This window comes from Pristiophorus japonicus, chromosome 13 (genome assembly GCF_044704955.1).
Source record: "Pristiophorus japonicus isolate sPriJap1 chromosome 13, sPriJap1.hap1, whole genome shotgun sequence".
Taxonomy (NCBI): domain Eukaryota; kingdom Metazoa; phylum Chordata; class Chondrichthyes; family Pristiophoridae; genus Pristiophorus; species Pristiophorus japonicus.
The window spans coordinates 22,540,936-22,562,404 of NC_091989.1; the positions used below are offsets into that span (position 1 = coordinate 22,540,936).

Below are 21,469 nucleotides of genomic sequence, written 5' to 3' on the forward strand. Positions count from 1 at the left end.
TGAGAAACTGACTAGTGTACACCAACAAAACTATGAAATGGTTTAGTATCATTTTTTAAGTTATTTTCAGTGATTTAAAATCCGGTTACTCACAGGTGGAGGACATATTAAGAATGCGTATTTTTACAGATAAACCCATTTTTAGCTGTAGTAATAAAACTGCACCACGCTTAAATACATCGAGCAATAGTTTTAATGGAAAGAAAAAAATAAACTGCTACACTACCCAAGTGCGCTGCTTCATGACTTTACATTTGTGATTACTTGAAACCTAACCGGTATAATTTCACCTTCTGGGTAAAGAATGTTCTCCTAAATTCCCTATTGGATTTATTGGTGACTACACAAAACATTCACATGGTGGAGGTGCAGTGAACGTTTTGTGGTGGAGGAGCGGCAAGAGATCGTGGCAGAGGTGTGGCAAATGAGTGTAAGGGGGCCAGAAGAGCCGAGGGCCCAGGGGCAGCACGGGCCCAGCCCACACTGCGACATGTGTGCGCACTAGGTCCGTGCATCTGAGCAGGTCTCCAGTCGTCCTGGTTAACCCTCGCCACTGGACCAAGACCTTGCTCTGTCAAGCCCATGTGGTGACTGATGTGCATCAGCCACCCCACGTTAACAAAATCCACCACCGGCATCTTCCACCCCCTCAATTGGAGTTCAGGACTGGAATATTAGGTCCTTCATTGAAACATTTGTAAACTCGTCCCTTTTGGTGTGGAAGCAAGTCATCCTCGTTCGAGGGGCCGCCTATGATGCTGATGCTTGGTGACTATCTGGTCTTTCCCCACAAGAGCAAACCTGTTACACACTCACATACGATGAGTGTCATTCTAATATATATATTTTTGATATATTCCAGGTGCTTCACAGATGCTGAATCCTCCCTTCTTCCAGTCATTTTTCAGAAGGGTCGCACTTTTCTTCTTCTGGCTTTTGAGTGGTTACACGGTCAACCACTACCAAACCGCCATCGCGACACTTTGGGAACGGCCGTGCCATGCCCCCATTCTGATATTCTACAGTGAGAACGACCCACTGTGCGACAACACCAAAATGGAGTCACTGCTGCACGGTTGGCGGAGGAAAGGCATTCCGGTATTTGGGAAAAGTTGGAAGATATCTCGTCACGCTGGGCATCTGCGGCAGCACCCTGAGGAATACCAAAGCACGCTGCAGAACTTTCTGCAGTCCCTCGGGAAGCTGCATTTACCATCCAAGTTATGAAGGACAGCAAAAGGACCAGTCTGACCAGGGTGTTGCAGATCTGAGCGGCATTGGCTCGCTCTGTTTCAACCACTCACACACACCCTGTCGGATTCCCAATAGAAAACTTCTATGAGCTAGTTGGTGAAATTAATAAAATGGGGCGTATTGTTTACACCCAGGTTGGTGTTTTTGGTGGTGGGGGCGGGGGGGGGGGAATTTTCTTTTAAAACTTTGTCTCAAGCCCAGCAAAAGATGTGACTTGCTGGTTTTGTTTGCATACAATACTGAAGTGAGTTCCCCTTCAGGGCTGAATTAACACCAGTAATTTCTTTGATGTGAACAAATTGATTTGATTCCACTGAATAGATTCTTATATAATCAGCCTAGACTTGCGAGAGTTTCCAGGATATGTTGTTTATTTTCTATTGCTATTTTGTATGTATGGATTTTTATTTTTGAGGGTGTCTGTACATCTCTACTTTAAAGCATTTAACAGTGTTGTGCTGAGAACAGAAAGAAGCACAAACTTGAAGCTCTACATGAGGCTTTTCAAAAATGATTATTTGAATCGTGTAATGTGAGGGGGAGAAAAAGGTCACTTAAAGATAAACAAAAATTTGAGCAGAAGAGGATGAAAACAGTCTGAATTTGCCGTTAACTTTGTTCACTGAAAGTTAGAGAGAATTCTTAACTTTTGAAAGGCAATTGGCCCATTTCTGATTGTCGTGTTGGATGTATATTTATATACATATTTATATATAGCAGAGCTTGGTCTCTGGTCGTCTTGGTTAACCCTTGCCACTGGACCAAGACCTAGCTCTGTCAAGCCGTGTGGTGGCTGGTGTGCAACGGCCATCCCACGTTAAAAAAATCCAAGCACAGGCATCTTCCACCCTTCAATATGTAGTTCGGGACCTAGAATGTCAGGTCCCTCATTGAAACACCTGTGAACTCATCCCTTTTTGGTGTGGAAGCAAATCATCCTCGATACAAAGGACTGCCTAATACTAATACTATATTTATATATTCGTCAATCTCCAATGGCATTGATCACACTCAGTTGGGAATGTGTCTTCAGCTTTTAGAAAAGGTTATTGAGCTGAAACGTTAACTCGGTTTCTCTCTCCACAGATGCTGCCTGACCTGCTGAGTATTTCCAGCATTTTCTGTCTTTTAGCTGTGTTTGTCCCAACATCATCATTATCATCATAGGCAGTCCCTCGGAATCAAGGAAGACTTGCTTCCACTCTTAAAAATAAGTCCTTAGGTGGCTGAACAGTTCAATACGAGAACCACAGTCTCTGTCACAGGTGGGGCAGACAGTGGTTGAAGGAAGGGGTGGGTGGGACTGGTTTGCCACATGCTCCTTCCGCTGCCTGCGCTTGATTTCTGCATGCTCTCGCCGACGAGACTCGAGGTGCTCAGCGCCCTCCCGGATGTTCTTCCTCCACTTAGGGCGGTCTTTGGCCAAGGACTCCCAGGTGTCAGTGGGGATGTTGCACTTTATCAGGGAGGATTTGAGGGTGTCCTTGTAATGCTTCCTCTGCCCACCTTTGGCTCGTTTGCCATGATGGAGTTCCCAGTAGAGCACTTGCTTTGGGAGTTCGTGTCTGGCATGCGGACAATGTGGCCTGCCCAGCGGAGCTGATCAAGTGTGGTCAGTGCTTCAACACTGGGGATGTTGGCCTGGTCAAGGACGCAAATGTTGGTGCATGTGTCTTCCCAGGGGATTTATAGGAATCTTGCAGAGACATCGTTGGTGGTATTTCTCCAGCGACTTGAGGTGTTTCCAGGCCAGGTCCAAGACCACCCCAACCTCTGTCGTCGAGCTATAGTACGCGGATGACACCTGCATCTGCGCACATACAGAGGCTGAACTCCAGGACATAGTCAACGTATTTACTGAGGCATATGAAAGCATGGGCCTTACGCTAAACATCCGTAAGACAAAGGTCCTCCACTAGCCTGTCCTCGCCGCACAGCACTGCCCCCCAGTCATCAAGATCCACGGCGCAACCCTAGACAACGTGGATCATTTACCATACCTCGGAGCCTCTTATCAACAAGAGCAGACATTGACGACGAGATTCAGCACCGCCTCCAGTGTGCCAATGCAGCCTTCGGCCGTCTGAGGAAAAGAGTGTTTGAAGACCAGGCCCTCAAATCTGCCACCAAGCTCATGGTCTACAGGGCTGTAGTAATATTCGCCCTCCTGTCTGGCTCAGAGACATGGACCATGTACAGTAGACACCTCAAGTCACTGGGCTGGGTGCGTTCTTGATGGCCACCATCTTTGAGTCCATGGGCCTGATGCCGTCTGCCGCAATCTTTCTCCCCAAAAATTCGACCTCTGGCACCAGAAAAACACACTTGGAGCATTTCAGCCTGAGTCCCACTCTGTCTAGTCGACTTAGAACCTCGTCCAGGTTGTGCAGGTGTTCGATGGTGTCACGACCGGTGATCAGGATGTCGTCTTGAAACACAACGGTGCGCGGAACCGATTTCAACAGACTCTCCATGTTTCTCTGGAAAATGGCAGCAGCCGAGCGAATCCCAAAAGAGCATTTGTGGTATATAAACAGTCCTTTGTGCGTGTTGATGCATGTCAATCTTTTCGAAGATTCAGCCAGCTCCTGTGTCATGCAAGCGGAGGTTGGATCCAATTTGGTGAACGACTTCCCCCCCTGCTAACGTTGCAAACAGGTCATCGCCTTGGGTAGTGGATATTGATCTTGTAACGAGACTCAGTTGATCGTTACCTTGTAGTCTCCGGAGATTCTGACCGTACCATCGCTTTTCAACACCAGAACAATTGGACTGGCCCACTCGTTGAACTCAACTGGCGATATGATTCTCTCTCGTTGAAGTCTGTCCAGTTCGATCTCGACTTTCTCCCTCATCATATATGGAACCGCTTGAGCCTTGTGATGAACAGGCCATGCATCAGAGACTAGATGGATCTGCACCTTGGCGCCTGTGAAGTTGCTGATGCTGGTTCAAATAGCGATGGAAATTTACTCAGCACTTGAGCACATAAGGCGTCATCCACCGAAGAGAGTGCTTTGATGTCATCCCAGTTCCATCGAATCTTTCCTAGCCAGCTTCTGCCGAACAGCGTTGGGCCATCGCCTGGTACAATCCACAGTGATAAGTCATGCACAGCTCCATTGTACGATACCTTCACTGCTGCACTGCCAATGACTGGTATGAGCTCTTTGGTGTAAGTGCGCAGCTTTGTATAAATCGGGCTCAGTTTGGGCCTCTGTGACTTGTTGCCCTACAGTTTCTCACAAGCCTTCTGGCTCGCCCCCGTGTCCAACTCCATGGAATCTAATTTGACTTTCAGCATTATAGGAGGGCTCTTGGTGGTGAAGGTGTGTACCCCATACAGTTCTTCCTCGGCCTCGGGTTGAGTTGCCTCTCTTACTCGTTCTGTGTGATCAGCTTCAGATCGACCCCATCTTCTGCCAATTCTGCCACGTGGTGCCCCATTGTTTCACAGCCTTTGCACACGTAGTGCTTGATTCGACATTGATGGGCGCTATGATTACCCCCACAGCGCCAACATGATGTTAATGGATTCGCATTCACACTCCACAGCGGACTCTGAGTCACCCTAGGTCTTGCAGCTGCAGACGTGTAGGCCCTGCCATGTACATTTCTGCCTGCTAACGATGTTAATCTATGCACAGTACTTGCCAGTGAGCTTCAATGTTGAGAAGATATCAGTTTAGTATTATCGTTCCTGGACATGAAATCCTGGGCTATCGTGATGACCTTGTTCCGGTCTGGGGATTCGGCAGACAGCAGCTTGCGAAGAATGACCTCGTGGCCAATTCCAAGCACGAAAAAGTCCCACAGCATTTCCCCCAAATATCCAGCAAAATCGCAAGGTCCTGCAAAGCGTCTTAGGTTGGCAACATAACTGGCCACGTCCTGGCCCTCGGAGTGATGGTGCGTATAGAAGTGATACCTGGCCATTAAGATGCTCTCCTTCGGCTTGAAGTGTTCCCAAACCAGCATACACAAATCTGCATATGTCTTTTCCGTTGGTTTTGTTGTTGCTAGCAGATGCTTGATGAGGCCGTATGTTGTAGACCCACAAACGATGAGGAGAATCACCCTGCGCTTGATCGCTTTATCGTCCGCATCCAGCTCGTTGGCCACGAAGTACTAGTCGAGACAGTCAATGAAGGCTTCCCAATCATCACCCTCTACAAATCGCTCAAAAATAGCAACAACAGCCATAACCGCGTGAAAATTCGTGATCTGTTACTCGTCGCCAATTGTTATGTTTAGAATAACTCCACAAAACTGAGTACTGTGAGCTTATACTGATGTGTCCTTAGTCTCTTTAATAAAACTCCAGAGTGCCAAAGCAGCATGGCAGACTACCTTTTATACTCACTTGCATGAGGTGTGCAGGTGACCCTTGGGTCTCCAACAGGTGCGCCCTTTGGTGGCAAGTCTTACACAGTTGTAATGTTTACATACATAACACTTTCGGTACTGCACTAAAGTGTTGAAGAAGAAAAGAAACACTTGCCTTTATATAGCACCTTTCACGACCTCAGGAACTACAAAGCACTTTACAGCCCATGAAGTGTAAGCACTGTTGTAATGTGGAAACTTGCCAGCCAATTTGCACACAGCAAACCTCCAAAAACAGCAATGTGATAATGATCAGATAATCTGTTTTTGCAATGTTGATTGAGGGATAACTCCCCTGTCCTTCTTTGAAATGGTGCCATGGGATCTTTTACGTTCACGTGAGAGAGCAGACGAGGCCTCAGTTTAACATCGCATTCGAATGACCGTACCTCCAGCAATGCAGCACTCCCTCAGCACTGCACTGGAGTGGAGTGGAATGTCAGCCCAGACTGTTGTACTTAAGTCTCTGCAGTGGGACTTGAACCCACAACCTTCTGATTCAGAGGCGAGAGTGCTGCCCACTCAGCCACAGCTGACACTAGACTGTTTGTGGAGGCCCTGGACCCACGACTGCCTCAGAGATGAGTGTGCTACTACTGACCCAAGTCAGGAGAAATTCAAAGATATTAAAGGATTTTATTATATTATATTTTGTAATTATTGTCAATTATTGTGCTTCATATTTTTATTGCAAATAAAGACATTGGTTGCTTAAGTCTGCAAATCTCTGACCTTTGTGTTAATATCTGCCATTTGGATGTAAGTTTGACAATGTAACGTATGACCATGAGTCAATAATGTGCTCCAGGTACAGTGACTGACCTTGCAACATATTACTCGATTAACTCATTAACACATCATTGTGACGTACACAGGGTACAGCACGCAAGGGTCAAGGGTAGGTTAGCTGGATGCCAGCAGCTCTTAAAGGGCTGCTGGTCATCTTAAAACTGCTCATCTACTTCCGAAATCTGCAGGGATGGCCATGTTTTTGCTGCAACCTCTATTCTTGCCGTGTCAATGTGTTTACCCTCAGGCTCATGAATTGCGGCAATGTGCAAAGGACAAGCATTCTGCCAACACAAGCCGCCCGCAGACACTGCGGGACCGACATTGCCTCTCCTGAAAGCAGCGGCCACAGGGCGGCGCAAAATGGCCGCTGACTCTCCGTGGCGGGGCCGGCATTTTAGAAATTGCCCTTTCTCCGGAGCGGAGCGGTGTCCGGGACCACCCCGCCCGTTTTCCCGACGCAGCGTGCACGCGGCAACCCCTGAGCGTCTGGCAGGGACCCCCCCTCACGGGATTGCCCCTTGCCCAAAATTGCCCTGCCGGAGCGGCGCTGCCATTGGCTGGTGACCCGGACAGCTTTTGCTGTGGGTGCACTCTGTGTGAAATGGCAGCCGGCTGCCCTTAAAGGGGAGGGCGCACTGCCGCGGCCGCCATGTTATTTTTTTTTTGTTGGCTGACTGCCAGGGCGGCCCGACAATTATGCCCCTGGGTTCGGCTGGGCTGGCAACAGGCGGCCTGGCACCCCCTCTTTGTGACAAGGTTTATGATCCACAGAAAATGAACCAAATCTAATTCTTAAGGTTTCCCCCGAGTTTGTAGCTCTGCAGCCGGTGCACTGAGCGGGTGCGCTCGCGGACACATGGTTGGTAATGGCGGTGCCCAGGAGCCGCACCGGGCCAGGAACATGGGAGACAGCAGAGCGAGCACGACCCCAAGCCCCGACACCTCCAAATCCCGGGATCCTCACACACACATACACCGCATGGTTTTCTAATGTCCCGAAGCTACCGCCTGTTGTTGGGGAACCGGCCGCCCTCCGGTTTCACGCAACCAACTGACCCTCCTTCATCTCCTCACCTTCAGCACAAACAGGCCAAAACTTCGGCCAGCCCGGCAACTTGAAGCCCCGGCACCGCAGGTGCTGAGCCGGAGTTTGGTCCCCGAGGCCACGGCCTATTGCTCAGGCCTGTTCGCGATGGTCTGACAAGAGCCCCCTGGTGCGCACGCGTGCCTCTGCTGGGGGCGGGATGGTGTTTAGGCCCCGCCCCCACATGGATGCAGAAGATGTGCAAACAATCACAGTGTGGGGGCTCTTAAACACTGACACAGATCTGTTAGGCCGAATAGCCTGTTTCTGTGCATAGATACTATGTAAATCTATGTAGCATGGATGTAAAATGAAAATGGTTCAGTTTCTATAATGGGGAGCCGATCCACAAGTGGAAAGTCCACCCCAATATCTTGCTATGTGAACTATGTTTGAAGTGGTACCTCAGTGACAAACATTATAAAATGTGTTCTTCTGATCCTAAAGGTTCCCATGACAAGCAGACCAGAAGACATTGTGTGTGTCATCTTTCTTACATTATTATATATAACTGTATCCTAACATGCTATACATGACTGTAATAAGATATGACCTGTAACCACCAGCATACCTTACCACCAGGGGTGCACTTGCAAGAGACAGGTATATAAGGACAGGTCTCAGGCAAGTGCGGCATTCAGAGCTGTGAAATAAAGGTGCAGGTCCAGAGTGACCTTGACTTCACTACATGCCTCGTGTGAATCTGTACTGAGGGGACAGGACTTTACAGTGGCGACGAGTTACGGGATTACGGAATCCACAGAATGGCGAACAACGGATCAGATGAAAAGTACGATGCGGGAGACAATTGGGAGGACTTTATAGAAAGGCTCCAGCAAAGCTTTGTAACCAAAGACTGGTTAGGCGACGATAAGGCAGACAAGAGAAGAGCCCATCTCTTGACCAGCTGTGGCTCGAAAACATACGCTTCAATGAAGGATCTGTTGGCACCCGAGAAACCAGCAAGCAAGTCGTTTGAAGAATTGAGCACACTGGTAAGAGACCACCTGAAGCCAGCGAGCAGCCTACACATGGCCAGACACAGGTTCTACAACTATAGACGCTGTGTGGGCCAGAGCATACCCAACTTCGTGGCGGAACTTCGGAGGTTGGCTAATTTATGTGAGTTCTCCGATGAACTGAGGAGAGAAATGCTGAGAGACTTTTTCATTGAAGGAATAGGCCACGCAGGCATATTCCGAAAACTCATAGAGACCAAGAACCTGACCTTAGAGGCAGCAGCACTGGTTGCACAGACATTCTTGGTAGGGGAAGAAGAACCGAGGTTGATTTACAATGCAGGTACGACAACTAACGAAATATCGGAACAAGAAATTCACAGCACTAAACTAGTTGCTATCCCCACACACAGACAAAACCAGGAGAACAGGCTCTCGACAGCAGGCAGAAGCCATCAAGAGCCACAGGAACGGCCGTTCACACCTCATCAACCCACAATGCGAGAAATCAATTACAAACTGAGAGAAGCTCAAGAGAGATCAGCCAGACGCAGCTCATTCTTTGGGAACACTTTGAACAATGGAACAGGTCTGTGCTGGAGTTGTGGGGGTGGGCACTCGTCAAGGGAATATCGATTTCAGCAGGCTGTTTGCAGAAATTGTGAATATACAAGGCATTTGGCCCGCATGTGCAAAAAAACGGCAGCTTGGCTGGTATACGAATCGGATGGGTCAGAAAACGGACCAGAAGATGGTGGGGACAGTACTCGGGACACCGATGTACAGCAGGTCAACACGATCAATGGCCACTGCTCCTACAACAGGACGCCTCCTATAATGATGAGGGTCCTACTCAACGGGATATCTGTCAACATGGAGCTGGATACGGGAGCGAATCAATCTCTCATGGGCGCTCAACAATTTGAACAACTGTGGCCGCATAAAAGAGACAGACCAAAACTCACAAGGGTCGACACCAAACTAAGGAACTATACCAAAGAAATCGTACCAGTCCTCGGCAGCGCCATGCTCTCTTCACACACAAAGGGACAGTGAACCGACTTCCCCTGTGGATTGTCCCCGGAGACCCCCCAACACTGCTGGGGAGAAGCTGGCTGGCAAAACTAAACTGGAAATGGGATGATGTCCATGCCATGTCATTAGAGGAACGGACCTCCTGCTCAACAGTTATAAAGCGATTTGAACATCTCTTTCAGCCAGGTGTGGGCACTTTCAAAGGGGCCAAAGTCAAAATCTACATCACACAGGATCGGTCCATCACAAGGTCAGAGCTGTACCCTATGCGATGAGGGAAAAGATTGAACACGAACTAGTCAGGCTTCTGCGGGAAGGCATTATATCACCTGTGGAATTTAGCGACTGGGCAAGTCCCATCGTCCCAGTCATGAAGCCTGATGGATCCGTACAAATCTGTGGGGACTACAAATCTACCATAAACAGACTCCCTACAGGACCAGTACTCGCTGCCCAGAGCGGAGGACTTATTTGACACATTGGCTGGAGGTAAACTTTTCTCAAAATTAGACCTCACATCTGCGTATATGACACAAGAATTGACCGAGGAATCCAAGCTACTCACCACCATCAACACACATCGAGGCCTTTTCATGTACAATCGATGCCCATTCGGCATCAGGTCGGCAGCTGCCATATTCCAGCGCAACATGGAGAGTCTGCTCAGGTCCATCCCAGGGACGGTTGTATTTCAAGACGACATACTTATCACGGGCAGGGACACCGACTCCCATCTCCATAATTTGGAGGAAGTACTAAAGTGGTTGGATCGGGTAGGCCTACGAGTCAAGAAATCCAAGTGCCTGTTTCTCGCACCCGAGGTTGAATTTTTGGGCAGAAGGATTGCCGCTGGTGGAATCCGCCCAACAGAGTCCAAAACAGAAGCAATTCGCCTGGCACCCAGGCCCCGGAATGTCTCAGAACTGCGCGCCTTTCTCGGGCTACTCAATTACTTTGGGAACTTTATGCAGAACTTAAGCACGCTGCTGGAGCCTCTCCACATGCTACTCAGGAAGGGATGCGATTGGTTTTCGGGGGACGCCCAGGAACGCGCCTTCAATAAGGCACGCAATCTTCTGTGTTCCAACAGTGTTTTGACTTTCTTTGACCCAGGTAAAAAGCTAGTTCTCACATGCGATGCGTCAGCGTACGGGGTCGGGTGCGTTTTGCAACATGTCAATAGTGCGGGCAAATTACAACCCATAGCTTATGCCTCCAGCTCACTTTCGCAGGCGGAGCGCGGGCACGGAATGGTAGAGAAGGAGGCGCTCGCGTGCGTGGACGGTGTCAAAAAGATGCACCAATACCTTTTCGGGGCCAAGTTCACGTTAGAAACCGACCACAAGCCCTTCACGTCCCTCCTATCTGAGAGCAAGGCAATAAACGCCAACGCCTCGGCGCGAATTCAACGGTGGGCACTCATGCTGGCGTCCTACGACTATACCATAAGGCACAGACCAGGCACAGACAACTGTGTTGACGCGTTCAGCAGGCTACCCCTGGTGACCACGGAAGGGTCTGACAAACAGGACTGTGAGATCGTCATGGCAATCAATGCCTTTGAGTCCACAGGTTCGCCCATGAAGGCTCGCCAAATCAGAGCCTGGACGGCCAGCGACCCCACGTTATCCTTAGTAAAAAGATGTGTCCTAACCGGTGACTGGGCAGAGGCTCGCGATGCCTGCCCCGAGGAATTAAAACCCATTCACAGGCGCATGCATGAGCTATCACTGCAAGCAGACTGCCTGATGTGGGGCAGCCGAGTCGTCATGCCTCTGAGAGGCAGAGAGGCATTTGTCCGGGAGCTCCACCGCGAGCACCCGGGGATCGTTCTCATGAAGGCCATAGCCAGATCCCACATCTGGTGGCCTGGTATTGACACGAACTTGGAGCTCTGCGTCCGAAGGTGCACCATTTGTGCCCAACTCAGCAATGCCCCCAGGGAGGCTCCACTGAGCCCCTGGCCCTGGCCTACCAAACCGTGGTCGCGGGTGCACGTAGACTATGCGGGCCCATTCATGGGCAAAATGTTCCTCGTAGTTGTAGATGCATTTTCAAAGTGGATCGAATGCACCATTTTAAACTCGAGCACAACCTCCACCACTGTGGAGAGCCTCGCAACCATGTTTGCAATGCACGGAATCCCTGACATATTGGTCAGTGACAATGGTTCGTGCTTCACCAGCACAGAATTCCAAGACTTTATAATTGACCACGGCATAAATCACATCAAGACGGCACCATTCAAGCCAGCCTCCAACGGCCAGGTGGAGAGAGCAGTGCATATCATTAAACAAGGCAATCTTAAAATCCAAGGTCCCACGCTGCAGAGTTGCCTGTCGCGACTGCTGCTGGCATACAGATCTCATCCGCACTCACTGACTGGGATCCCCCCCCCCCGCGCAACTGTTGATGAAAAGGACTTTAAAAACAAGGCTCTCATTAATCCTCCCAGACATGCACGAAATCGTTGAGGCAAAACGCCATAAGCTGACTGAGTACCATGACAGAAATTCGAGGGGGAGTTGGAATGAGATAGGGGACAAAATGTTTGTACTAAACTATGGCAGGGGTCCCAAATGGCTTGCAGGGACAGTAACGGGCAAGGAAGGAAACAGGCTACTGGTAGTACAAATGGACAATGGCAAAACCTGCCGGAGGCATGTAGACCAAGTCAAAAGCAGATTTATCAACAACACTGCGAAACCAGAGGCAGACTACAATGAGGAACTCGCACCACACCTGGTGGACAGACAGAGGGAACAACCTGAGGAAAGGGCAATCCCAACAGACAGCCCAGGCGAGTCAACAACTATCACACCAATCGAAACAGACAGCCCAGGCGAGATACCAGCAACCACACCCAAAGAAAAACAGACACCAAGGCAAACAACTGAACCACAACTCAAATGCTCCACGCAAGAGCGTAGACCACCTGAGAGACTGAACCTATAAAGACAATAAGACCTTGTGGGAGGGTGATGTCATGTATCTTACATTATTACATATAACTGAATCCTTACATGCTATATACATGACTAATAAGATATGACCTGTAACCACCAGTATACCTTACCACCAGGGGTGCACTTGCAAGAGACAGGTATATAAGGACAGGTCTCAGGCAAGTGCAGCATTCCAGAGCTGTGAAATAAAGGTGCAGGTCCAGAGTGACCTTGACTTCACTACATGCCTCGTGTGAATCTGTACTGAGGGGACAGGACTTTACAGTGTGCCCCAGCCATAGCACCTCACAGCAGCCTACGTCACCAGCCCCGGAGGTTCAAGTAGTCAATTGCAGGAGACAGCATTTGAAGAAGCATAGAGCAGGATTGAGGAGGACCAGCGCTAATAGAATTGGAATACCAGCAGCCTGCTGGCTACGATGGGGAGGCTTGATGGCCCGAGCAGGAACTTGGACCTCAGTGTCAGCCGTGGCTCAGTGCTCAGAGGACACTTGCCTTGGAATCAGAGGGTTGTGGGTTCAAGTCCCACTCTAGAAACTTGAGTGCATAAATCTCAGCTGACACTCCAGTGCAGCATTGATGATGCACTGCACTGTCGGAGGTGCCGTCTTTCAGATGAGATAGCCGAGGCCCTGTCTGCCCTCTCAGTGATGTAAAAGATCCCATGGCACTATTTCGAAGAAGAGCAGGGGAATTATCCCCAGTATCGTGGGCCAATATTTATTGCACAATCAACATAACAAAAACAGATTATCTAGTCATTGTCACATTGCTGTTTGTGGGTGTCGCTGTGTGCAAGTTATCTGCCGCGCTTCCCATATTACAACAGTGACTACACTTCAAAAGTTCTTCATTGGCTGGTCTTCATTTGAGACGTCTGGTGGTCACGAGAGGCGCTATATAAATGCAAGTCTTTCTTACTTTCATGGGGCCTGCCTAGAATTTGAGAATGTGTCAAGCAGCCTGCAGTTTGTCAATGAAGGAGTCCACTACTTGCATCTGTGCAGTGTCACATAACCACTGGACTGACTACACCTCCTGTACAGATTGAATGGTGGAACAGGCTCAGTGTGGGGCGGGGGGAAAGGTGGACCCCTCCTGTTCCTATGTTCCATGACTCCTTACTTTAGCCAGTAATGCCCACAATGGGAAGTGGTCAAAAGCTTCCTGAAAATCCAATTGTATAATATCAGTTTCACTTTCCCTGTCCATCTGTGACAGTATGATCTTCATAAAATCTCAGCAGGTGAGTTAAACACAAGCTCTTATAGAATCTTACAGCACAGAAGGAGGCCATTCGACCCATCATGCTAGCACGGTTCTTTGTAAGAGTTCTCCAATTATTCCCACTTCCCCCTGCTTTACCCCATAGCCCTGCAATTTTTCAGTATTTATCCAATTCCCTTTCAAAAGTTACAACTGAATCTGCTTCCACCGCCCTTTCAGGCAGCGCATTCCAGATCGTAGCAACTCTTATCCCTGAATCCAGACTGACTGTCCTTTAACAAATTATACGCAGCAAGGCTCAATGCCGGTCCAGGCAGCCACTTACCAGCTGAGCCATCCCAAACCGGGCCTGCCGTGTGATTTTATGCACCACCACAAAGCCCTGTTAACAAAGCCCCTCCCTTCCCCTCCCCCAGCAGCTGCCCGTGATTGAACCACCATGACATCACTTCCCCCCCCCTCCAGCCCACGCCCCCCTTTATTACAACACAAAGGCAGCTTCAATCAAACTCAGCTGATTGCAGCGCATGATTCAAACCAGGCGGTAGTTGAGGAGGGGATGAATGGTTTCTTGCAACGAGCAGATTTTGCAGCTGATTATTTGATGTTGAGCGTTTATGTGGTTCGAACCGTCGCTTGCTGAAAGGGGTGCCATTAGCCGTTGCCATGTCAAACACTGATGCAGTTAAAATCGGCCTGACAACCAGCTGTGCCAAATACTTGACAGCAGAGCTATTTGGAAACCTTGTATCATTGACGACAACAGTACTTGGTCCAAAACAGGTAGCTATTCAACACTGGCCGGTGATTTATGACTGGAGTGCCTCAATGCAATCTTACTTTACAAAGGTTTAGAGTTCCCCCATTTGCTCGGTTTGATCTGGGGTGACATTGAGCCGGACACATCGATAGAGCCCAGGCTCAACCTGTGTTGAGTTAGCTGATTTCAACCTTAACTCATCATACTTATCTCACCTTCAGTAACCCTAAACTAGAGAGAGGGAGAGGAACAATTAGCCGGAATCCCCGGTCCTGATCATTAACCAATGGTCCTCAGTTGTGTTTTGAGTAGGCATGGGATGAAAGGCATGACCAAGCTCCGCTGTGATGACCTTCACAGTTGAATAGCCTGCTCACACTCACTCACTGGACTCCGATATGAAGAGTGACTTGGTGTCTGTGGAACTGTACCCGAGCAACTCAAGTCAGCATCTTCAGAAAAGGAGGGGAGATTAATAGAAAACCAGAACTGATAAGGCTGTTATAAAAGCATACAGGATACTTGGCTTTATTAATTTGGGCATAGAGTACAAAGCAAGGAAGTTAGGCTGCACCTTAATAAAACACTGGTTAGGCCCCAGCTGGAGTATTGTGTTCAATTCTGGGCAACGCACTTTCGGAAGGCTGTCAAGGCCTTAGAAAGGATGCAGAGGAAATTTACTAGAATGGTACCAGGTATAAGGGACTTCAATTATGACGAGAGCTGGGTAAGCTGGGGTTGTTCTCCTTTGAGCAGAAAAAGTTAAGGAAAGATTTAAGAAGTGTTCAAAATTATGAGGGGTTTTGATATCATAAATAAAGAGAAGCTATTTCCAGTGGCAGAAGTGTCAGTAACCAGAGGACACCGAGTTAAGGTAATAGCAAAAGAATCCGAGGGGAGATGAGGAGAACTTTTGGAAAATGGCCATCTCTGGGCTGTTGAGTGGGAACAGGATTGAGCTCAACCATGATGGCTCCCACAGCCAAATAATATTTGGCCACTCATTCTCCAGACCCACATGATGAATAATGGTCACGTGGGGCCATCTCCCCATGAGAGATGAGGGGCGATTTTCTTTTGGGGGGGGTGGAGGTAATTGGGTTGTAGCTGACTGATGTGCTTTTAATTGCAATGGTGGCCTCCAAAAATAAAATTTCTCTCTCATTCTCACTTGTGCAGATCTGGGAAGTGAGCTTCAAGTCTAGTAAAGGGCTGCAGGTCCTGGTGGAGCTGACTGGATTTAACGGGATGGCTCTGCAGACGAACGAAATTGGTGTCGTTAAATGTGCTCTTCCCAGTGAGTCCAGTGTGTTTATCTTGGAATACCAGTCTAACGGATCCTGGGTCTTCAAGTCCTTAAAGTTTGGAACTTACCTCGAGAAGAATGTAGATAAAGTCTGCTGTGTGCAGAAGGAGGGAACCAAATCCCAGCAATGGCTCCCTCATCTTGCCATTCACCCGCAAATTGCACTGTACCACCCCGAGTCCAAGAGCTATGTACGGGTGCACTGCAGTCAGGGCAAGAGCTATGCCGAGGCTCCAGCTCCCTTCTCTGAGGAATGCATCTTCTTAATTCACTTTGACGACGGAAAGTACCATCTCCAAACAAGTGACGGTCGCTACCTGTCCGTTGAAGATCAGCTGCTGAGCGCACGCACAAAGCAGACTGCCTTCATTCTACACCTGAAGGCTGGCTACGCCGTCATCTTTTCTGCTGGAAAGCGAGGGGTCATGTATCCTCACATGAGATCTGGTCTTCTGTCTATCGGGACTCATCCATCAGAAATGCAGGACACCTTCATCATCAAGAGATGCAAGCCTTGGATCTCACTGAAGACCAAGTCAAAGAAATACGTGACAATTAATTATGGTGAGAAAACTGTAGGGTTCAACCTTCACTGCTGTGCAGTTCAGGGGTTCTCCAACTTTTTGCTTCTGAGGATCCTCTGCCGAGTTATAACATTTTTACCAATTCCTTGTAACACAACACATGTATTTTTTCTATAACAAATTTGCTGTACAATTATACATATATATTTATTATTTTTATTTTACTTACTTAATTATCATGAAGTTGAGACTGTCTCCAACATTGGTAGAGTTCTGCTTAAGTTAGTAAACTGTCACTGAGGTTGGTGAAGTCTCACTGGGGTTGGTGAAGTCTCACTGGGGTTGGTGAAGTGTCACTGGGGTTGGTGAAATGTCCCTGAGGTTGGTGAAGTGTCACTGGGATTGGTGAAGTCTCACTGGGATTGGTAAAGTCTCACTGGGGTTGGTGAAGTCTCACTGGGGTTGGTGAAATGTCCCTGAGGTTGGTGAAGTCTCACTGGGGTTGGTGAAGTCTCACTGGGGTTGGTGAAGTGTCCCTGGGGTTGGTGTGAAGTGTCCCTGGGGTTGGTGAAGTGTCCCTGGGGTTGGTGTGAAGTTTCCCTGGGGTTGGTGAAGTGTCACTGGGTTTGGTGAAGTGTCACTGGGGTTGGTGAAGTGTCACTGGGTTTGGTGAAGTGTCACTGGGGTTGGTGAAGTCTCACTGGGTTTGGTGAAGTCTCACTGGGGTTGGTGAAGTGTCACTGGGGTTGGTGAAGTCTCACTGGGTTTGGTGAAGTCTCACTGGGGTTGGTGAAGTGTCACTGGGTTTGGTGAAGTCTCACTGGGGTTGGTGAAGTGTCACTGGGGTTGGTGAAGTCTCACTGGGGTTGGTGAAGTGTCACTGGGGTTGGTGAAATGTCCCTGAGGTTGGTGAAGTGTCACTGGGATTGGTGAAGTCTCACTGGGAATGGTAAAGTCTCACTGGGGTTGGTGAAGTCTCACTGGGGTTGGTGAAATGTCCCTGAGGTTGGTGAAGTCTGACTGGGGTTGGTGAAGTCTCACTGGAGTTGGTGAAGTGTCCCTGGGGTTGGTGAAATGTCCCTGAAGTTGGTGAAGTCTCACTGGGGTTGGTAAAGTCTCACAAGGTTGGTGAATTTTCCCTGGGGTTGGTGAAATGTCCCTGAGGTTGGTGAAGTCTCACTGGGGTTGGTGAAGTCTCACTGGGGTTGGTGAAGTGTCCCTGGGGTTGGTGAAGTCTCACTGGGATTGGTGAAGTCTCACTGGGATTGGTGAAGTCTCACTGGGTTTGGTGAAATGTCCCTGAAGTTGGTGAAGTCTCACTGGGATTGGTGAAGTCTCACTGGGATTGGTGAAGTCTCACTGGGATTGGTGAAATGTCCCTGAGGTTGGTGAAGTGTCACTGGGTTTGGTGAAGTCTCACTGGGTTTGGTGAAGTCTCACTGGGATTGGTGAAGTCTCACTGGGATTGGTGAAGTCTCACTGGGTTTGGTGAAATGTCCCTGAGGTTGGTGAAGTCTCACTGGGTTTGGTGAAGTCTCACTGGGATTGGTGAAGTCTCACTGGGATTGGTGAAGTCTCACTGGGATTGGTGAAATGTCCCTGAGGTTGGTGAAGTCTCACTGGGTTTGGTGAAGTCTCACTGGGATTGGTGAAGTCTCACTGGGATTGGTGAAGTCTCACTGGGTTTGGTGAAGTCTCACTGGGTTTGGTGAAGTCTCACTGGGATTGGTGAAGTGTCACTGGGTTTGGCTGAAATGTCCCTGAGTTTGGTGAAGTGTCACTGGAGTTGGTTGTTGTGTTTGTACGCTATTACACTCACAGGACGGGCATTAGGACCCTGTGGGAGCTATTCACAGTTGCTGTACTCATATGGTTCATGCTGGTTGGGGGACACCATTTTGAGTTGTTGTATAAAGCACACGGTTTAAGTTACATTACTCCTGGCTCAGTTTGTCAGTCATTTACGCGTACACAACATAATTTGGCGACGAGGATGATTGAAATTAAACTCCCTACCCCACCGCCTTTCCTCTCCACACCTGGGGACCCTCTAATTCCGTGGCCGAGATGGATAAAAAGTTTTTCTACGTACATCACGGCGAGTGGGTTAGACGGCGACAACGTAACACCAGCTCGCTACCGTGCAATACTTATCCACTGCCTCGGCACCGAAAGCCAACGCATCTTTGACCAACTCGAAGACACGGAGTCCTACGACAAAACGATAAGCGTCCTAGAGAACTATTTTGAGCCAAAGAAAAGTATCCTGATGGAGAGATACCAATGTCGTAAAAGGGAGCAAGAGAACGGTGAACCAATCAAACAGTACATCATTTCATTCACTGACCTGACCACTACATGTAAATTTGGAGCACTCACAGAGGAAATGATCAGGGATCAAATTATTGAGAAAACAACGATCCCCTGCATTCGGGAACGCTTGCTAATGGTGGATGATAAATTGACTTTAGACAAAGCAACTAATTTGGCCATCCAAATCGAATTAGCGCTTTCCGATTCAAAGGCGATCAGAGCCCCTGCTCCCCCTGTGCAGCAGACTGCAGCTACAGCCCATGTGCAAGGCGTTCGTCTAAAGCGGAAATCACAGCAGAGACCCAGGGCTAGTAGTAAGCCACCCACTACCGATCGCGGGCCTAACTCCACTGCTTTAACTGTGGGGACAAATCACACTCAGCAAAGAGTCCTAACTGCCCTGCACGCGGGAAGAAATGCTCTGCATTTAATAAAATGAACCATTTTGCTCGTGTCTGTCACTCATGTGGACAACCCCGGTATGGCTTACACCATTAGTGACATTTCGCACATCGGTTCGGACAAATTCAAGGACTGTGAGGTAAACATTGACGGCACGCCCTGCTGCCTCCTCGTTGACCTTGGAGTCAAAATCTCCATGTTGAGCGAGGCTGTGTACAAAACCCACTTCACGCACTGTCAACTGCAGCCCGCAACCTCCATTCTACATCCTCCAAAATTGAGGTACTTGGGGTCATATCTGTCCTGATATACTACGAGAACATAACATTGGAGAACTTTTCCTTTTATGTCACGAAGTGACGAAGCCTCATGGGTGTTGACCTTTTTGACAAGCTTGGGTTCAAAGTTTACGACCCAACCGGCACACCTGTGTACACGGTGGACTTTCACAAGCAGTATCCCTCAAACTTCACAGGATTTGGAGTGACAACAAAATTCTGCCATCGTCCCAGCGTTGACCCTTCCGTCAAACCCGTTACACAGCAACTTCGCCATCTTCCATTTGTGGTTCGCGACCAAGTATCCACAGAATTAACGCGACTCGAATCTCGGGGAATCATTGAGAGCATCGACTCCTCACCTTGGATCTCGAACTTAGTCGTTGCTTGCCGTAAAAGTGGAGAGATCCGCCTCTGCATCGACCTGAAAAAGGTCAACAAGGCCATCACCCCCGACAAGTACCCTCTTCCTACCATTGATGAACTGTCTTCAGAATTCCACGGCTCAATCGTTTTTACGAAACTCGACATGTGCCACAGTTACCTACAAATACCCCTAGCAGAGGGCAGCAAACCGCTCATGGCATTCACGACGCATGATGGTCTGTGTCAGTATTGACGCATGCCCTATGGACTATTTTCTACACCGTGCATTTTAGAAGATTGTCACTACTATGCTAGCAGGCATAGAGGAAGCCCTCAATCTGCTTGACGATATCGTTGTCCATGGACGGACAATGGAAGAACATGACCAGCGACTTCACGCAATTATGGCTCGACTTGCTACACATAACATTACACAATGCCGATAAGTGTACATTCGCTGCTGGAGAAATAAACTTTCTGGGATACAGAGTCACAGCACAAGGTGACGCTTGACAACATTGACGCGATCCACTGAATGCAGGAGGCTACCAACGTCAAAGAAATGTCTTCATTCCTCAGCAATTGCAACTTCTATCTGAAGTTCATCCCGCACTACGCGCACATTGCCGAATCACTTCTCAAGTTGCTGCATCCCTTGGGAATGGGCAAATTCCCAGGTTCAGGCATTCACTACAGGGGAAGTGGGATGCCGTGGCCACAGCACGGCACAGAAGCGGAGTGCGGGCTGCACCATCGCGGCACAGACCCAGCGAAAAGAATTACGGAAGGCCGGATCGATAAGTCGGCCAACAGGACAAAATAGCGGCGCGCGCCTCCCCTTTAAATTTCACCCCACCAGCAGAGTACGACCTGGTTCATAACCCACGAGGCTGGCACTGACATCGCCCACAGCCGCCTCACGGGGCGCTGCCCAATTGCCACTGCTGGATGAAAATGGGCTGCGCCGGGCCAAAACGAGGCGCTGTGCACGGCGAATATGTCATCGCCAGAGGCGCAGTGGCCTGGGGCGCTACTGGTGGGAGCGGGATGCGACCGGTTTTGCGTCACTGCGCAATTTCGCAGGAGCCGGTAGCGCTTTCCACCCCTGGGCGGGGAAGCGTTTGTGCCCAGTTAACGCCCCCCGCTATCGGGAGTCGCAAACCATGCATATTTCTCCCCCTCTGTCTCCTATTGTTCAGCCAATTTCCTAACCAGGTCAATAATTTGCCCTCAACTCCATGGGCTTCGACCTTAGATAACAGTCTTTATCAAATGGTTTCTGGAAGTCCATATAAATAACATCCATAGACATTACCCTGTCCACTACTCTGGGCAACTCTTCAAAAAATGTAATCAGGTTTGTCAGGCGTGACCTATCTTTCCCAAATCCATGCTGGCTCTCTCTGATCAGCTGAAAATTTTCAAGGTGTTCAATTAGACTCGAGCAATGTCCCAACAACAGATGTTTGGCTAAGTGGTCTATAGTTCTGTGGTTTTCCTCTCTTGCCACTCTTAAATAGCGGAGTGACATATGCAATTTTCCAATGTAAAGGGACGGTTCCTGAATCTAGAGAACTTTAAAGATTATAGTTCAGACACCTGCACTGTGCTCACCTACTTCCATTAAAACCCTGGGACAGAAGCCATCTGGCTCTGTGGATTTGTCACTCTCTAGTGCCATTATTTTCTTCTTTACTGTTATTTTACCTACGTTAATTTTATTGAGTCCCTGTCCTCGATTCAATATAAGTTTCTTTGGGATTTCCGGCATGCTATCCTCTTCTTCGACTGTAAATACTGAACCAATGTAATTATTC

At 48.8% G+C, this 21,469-nt stretch overlaps 1 protein-coding gene across 4 annotated transcripts in view; it reads left to right on the top strand.

Moving 5' to 3' along the window:
* LOC139277961 (transmembrane protein 53-A) overlaps nucleotides 1-1,364 on the top strand; it is a 114,343-nt gene extending 112,979 nt beyond the window's left edge. For all 4 annotated transcript variants that reach the window (XM_070896596.1, XM_070896597.1, XM_070896599.1 and 1 more), the window contains one exon: nucleotides 863-1,364. In XM_070896596.1, the coding sequence (XP_070752697.1) occupies nucleotides 863-1,227 (365 nt within the window). In that variant the 3' untranslated portion in view covers nucleotides 1,228-1,364. The remainder of the gene's footprint in view (nucleotides 1-862) is intronic.
* Nucleotides 1,365-21,469: the final 20,105 nt, after the last annotated feature.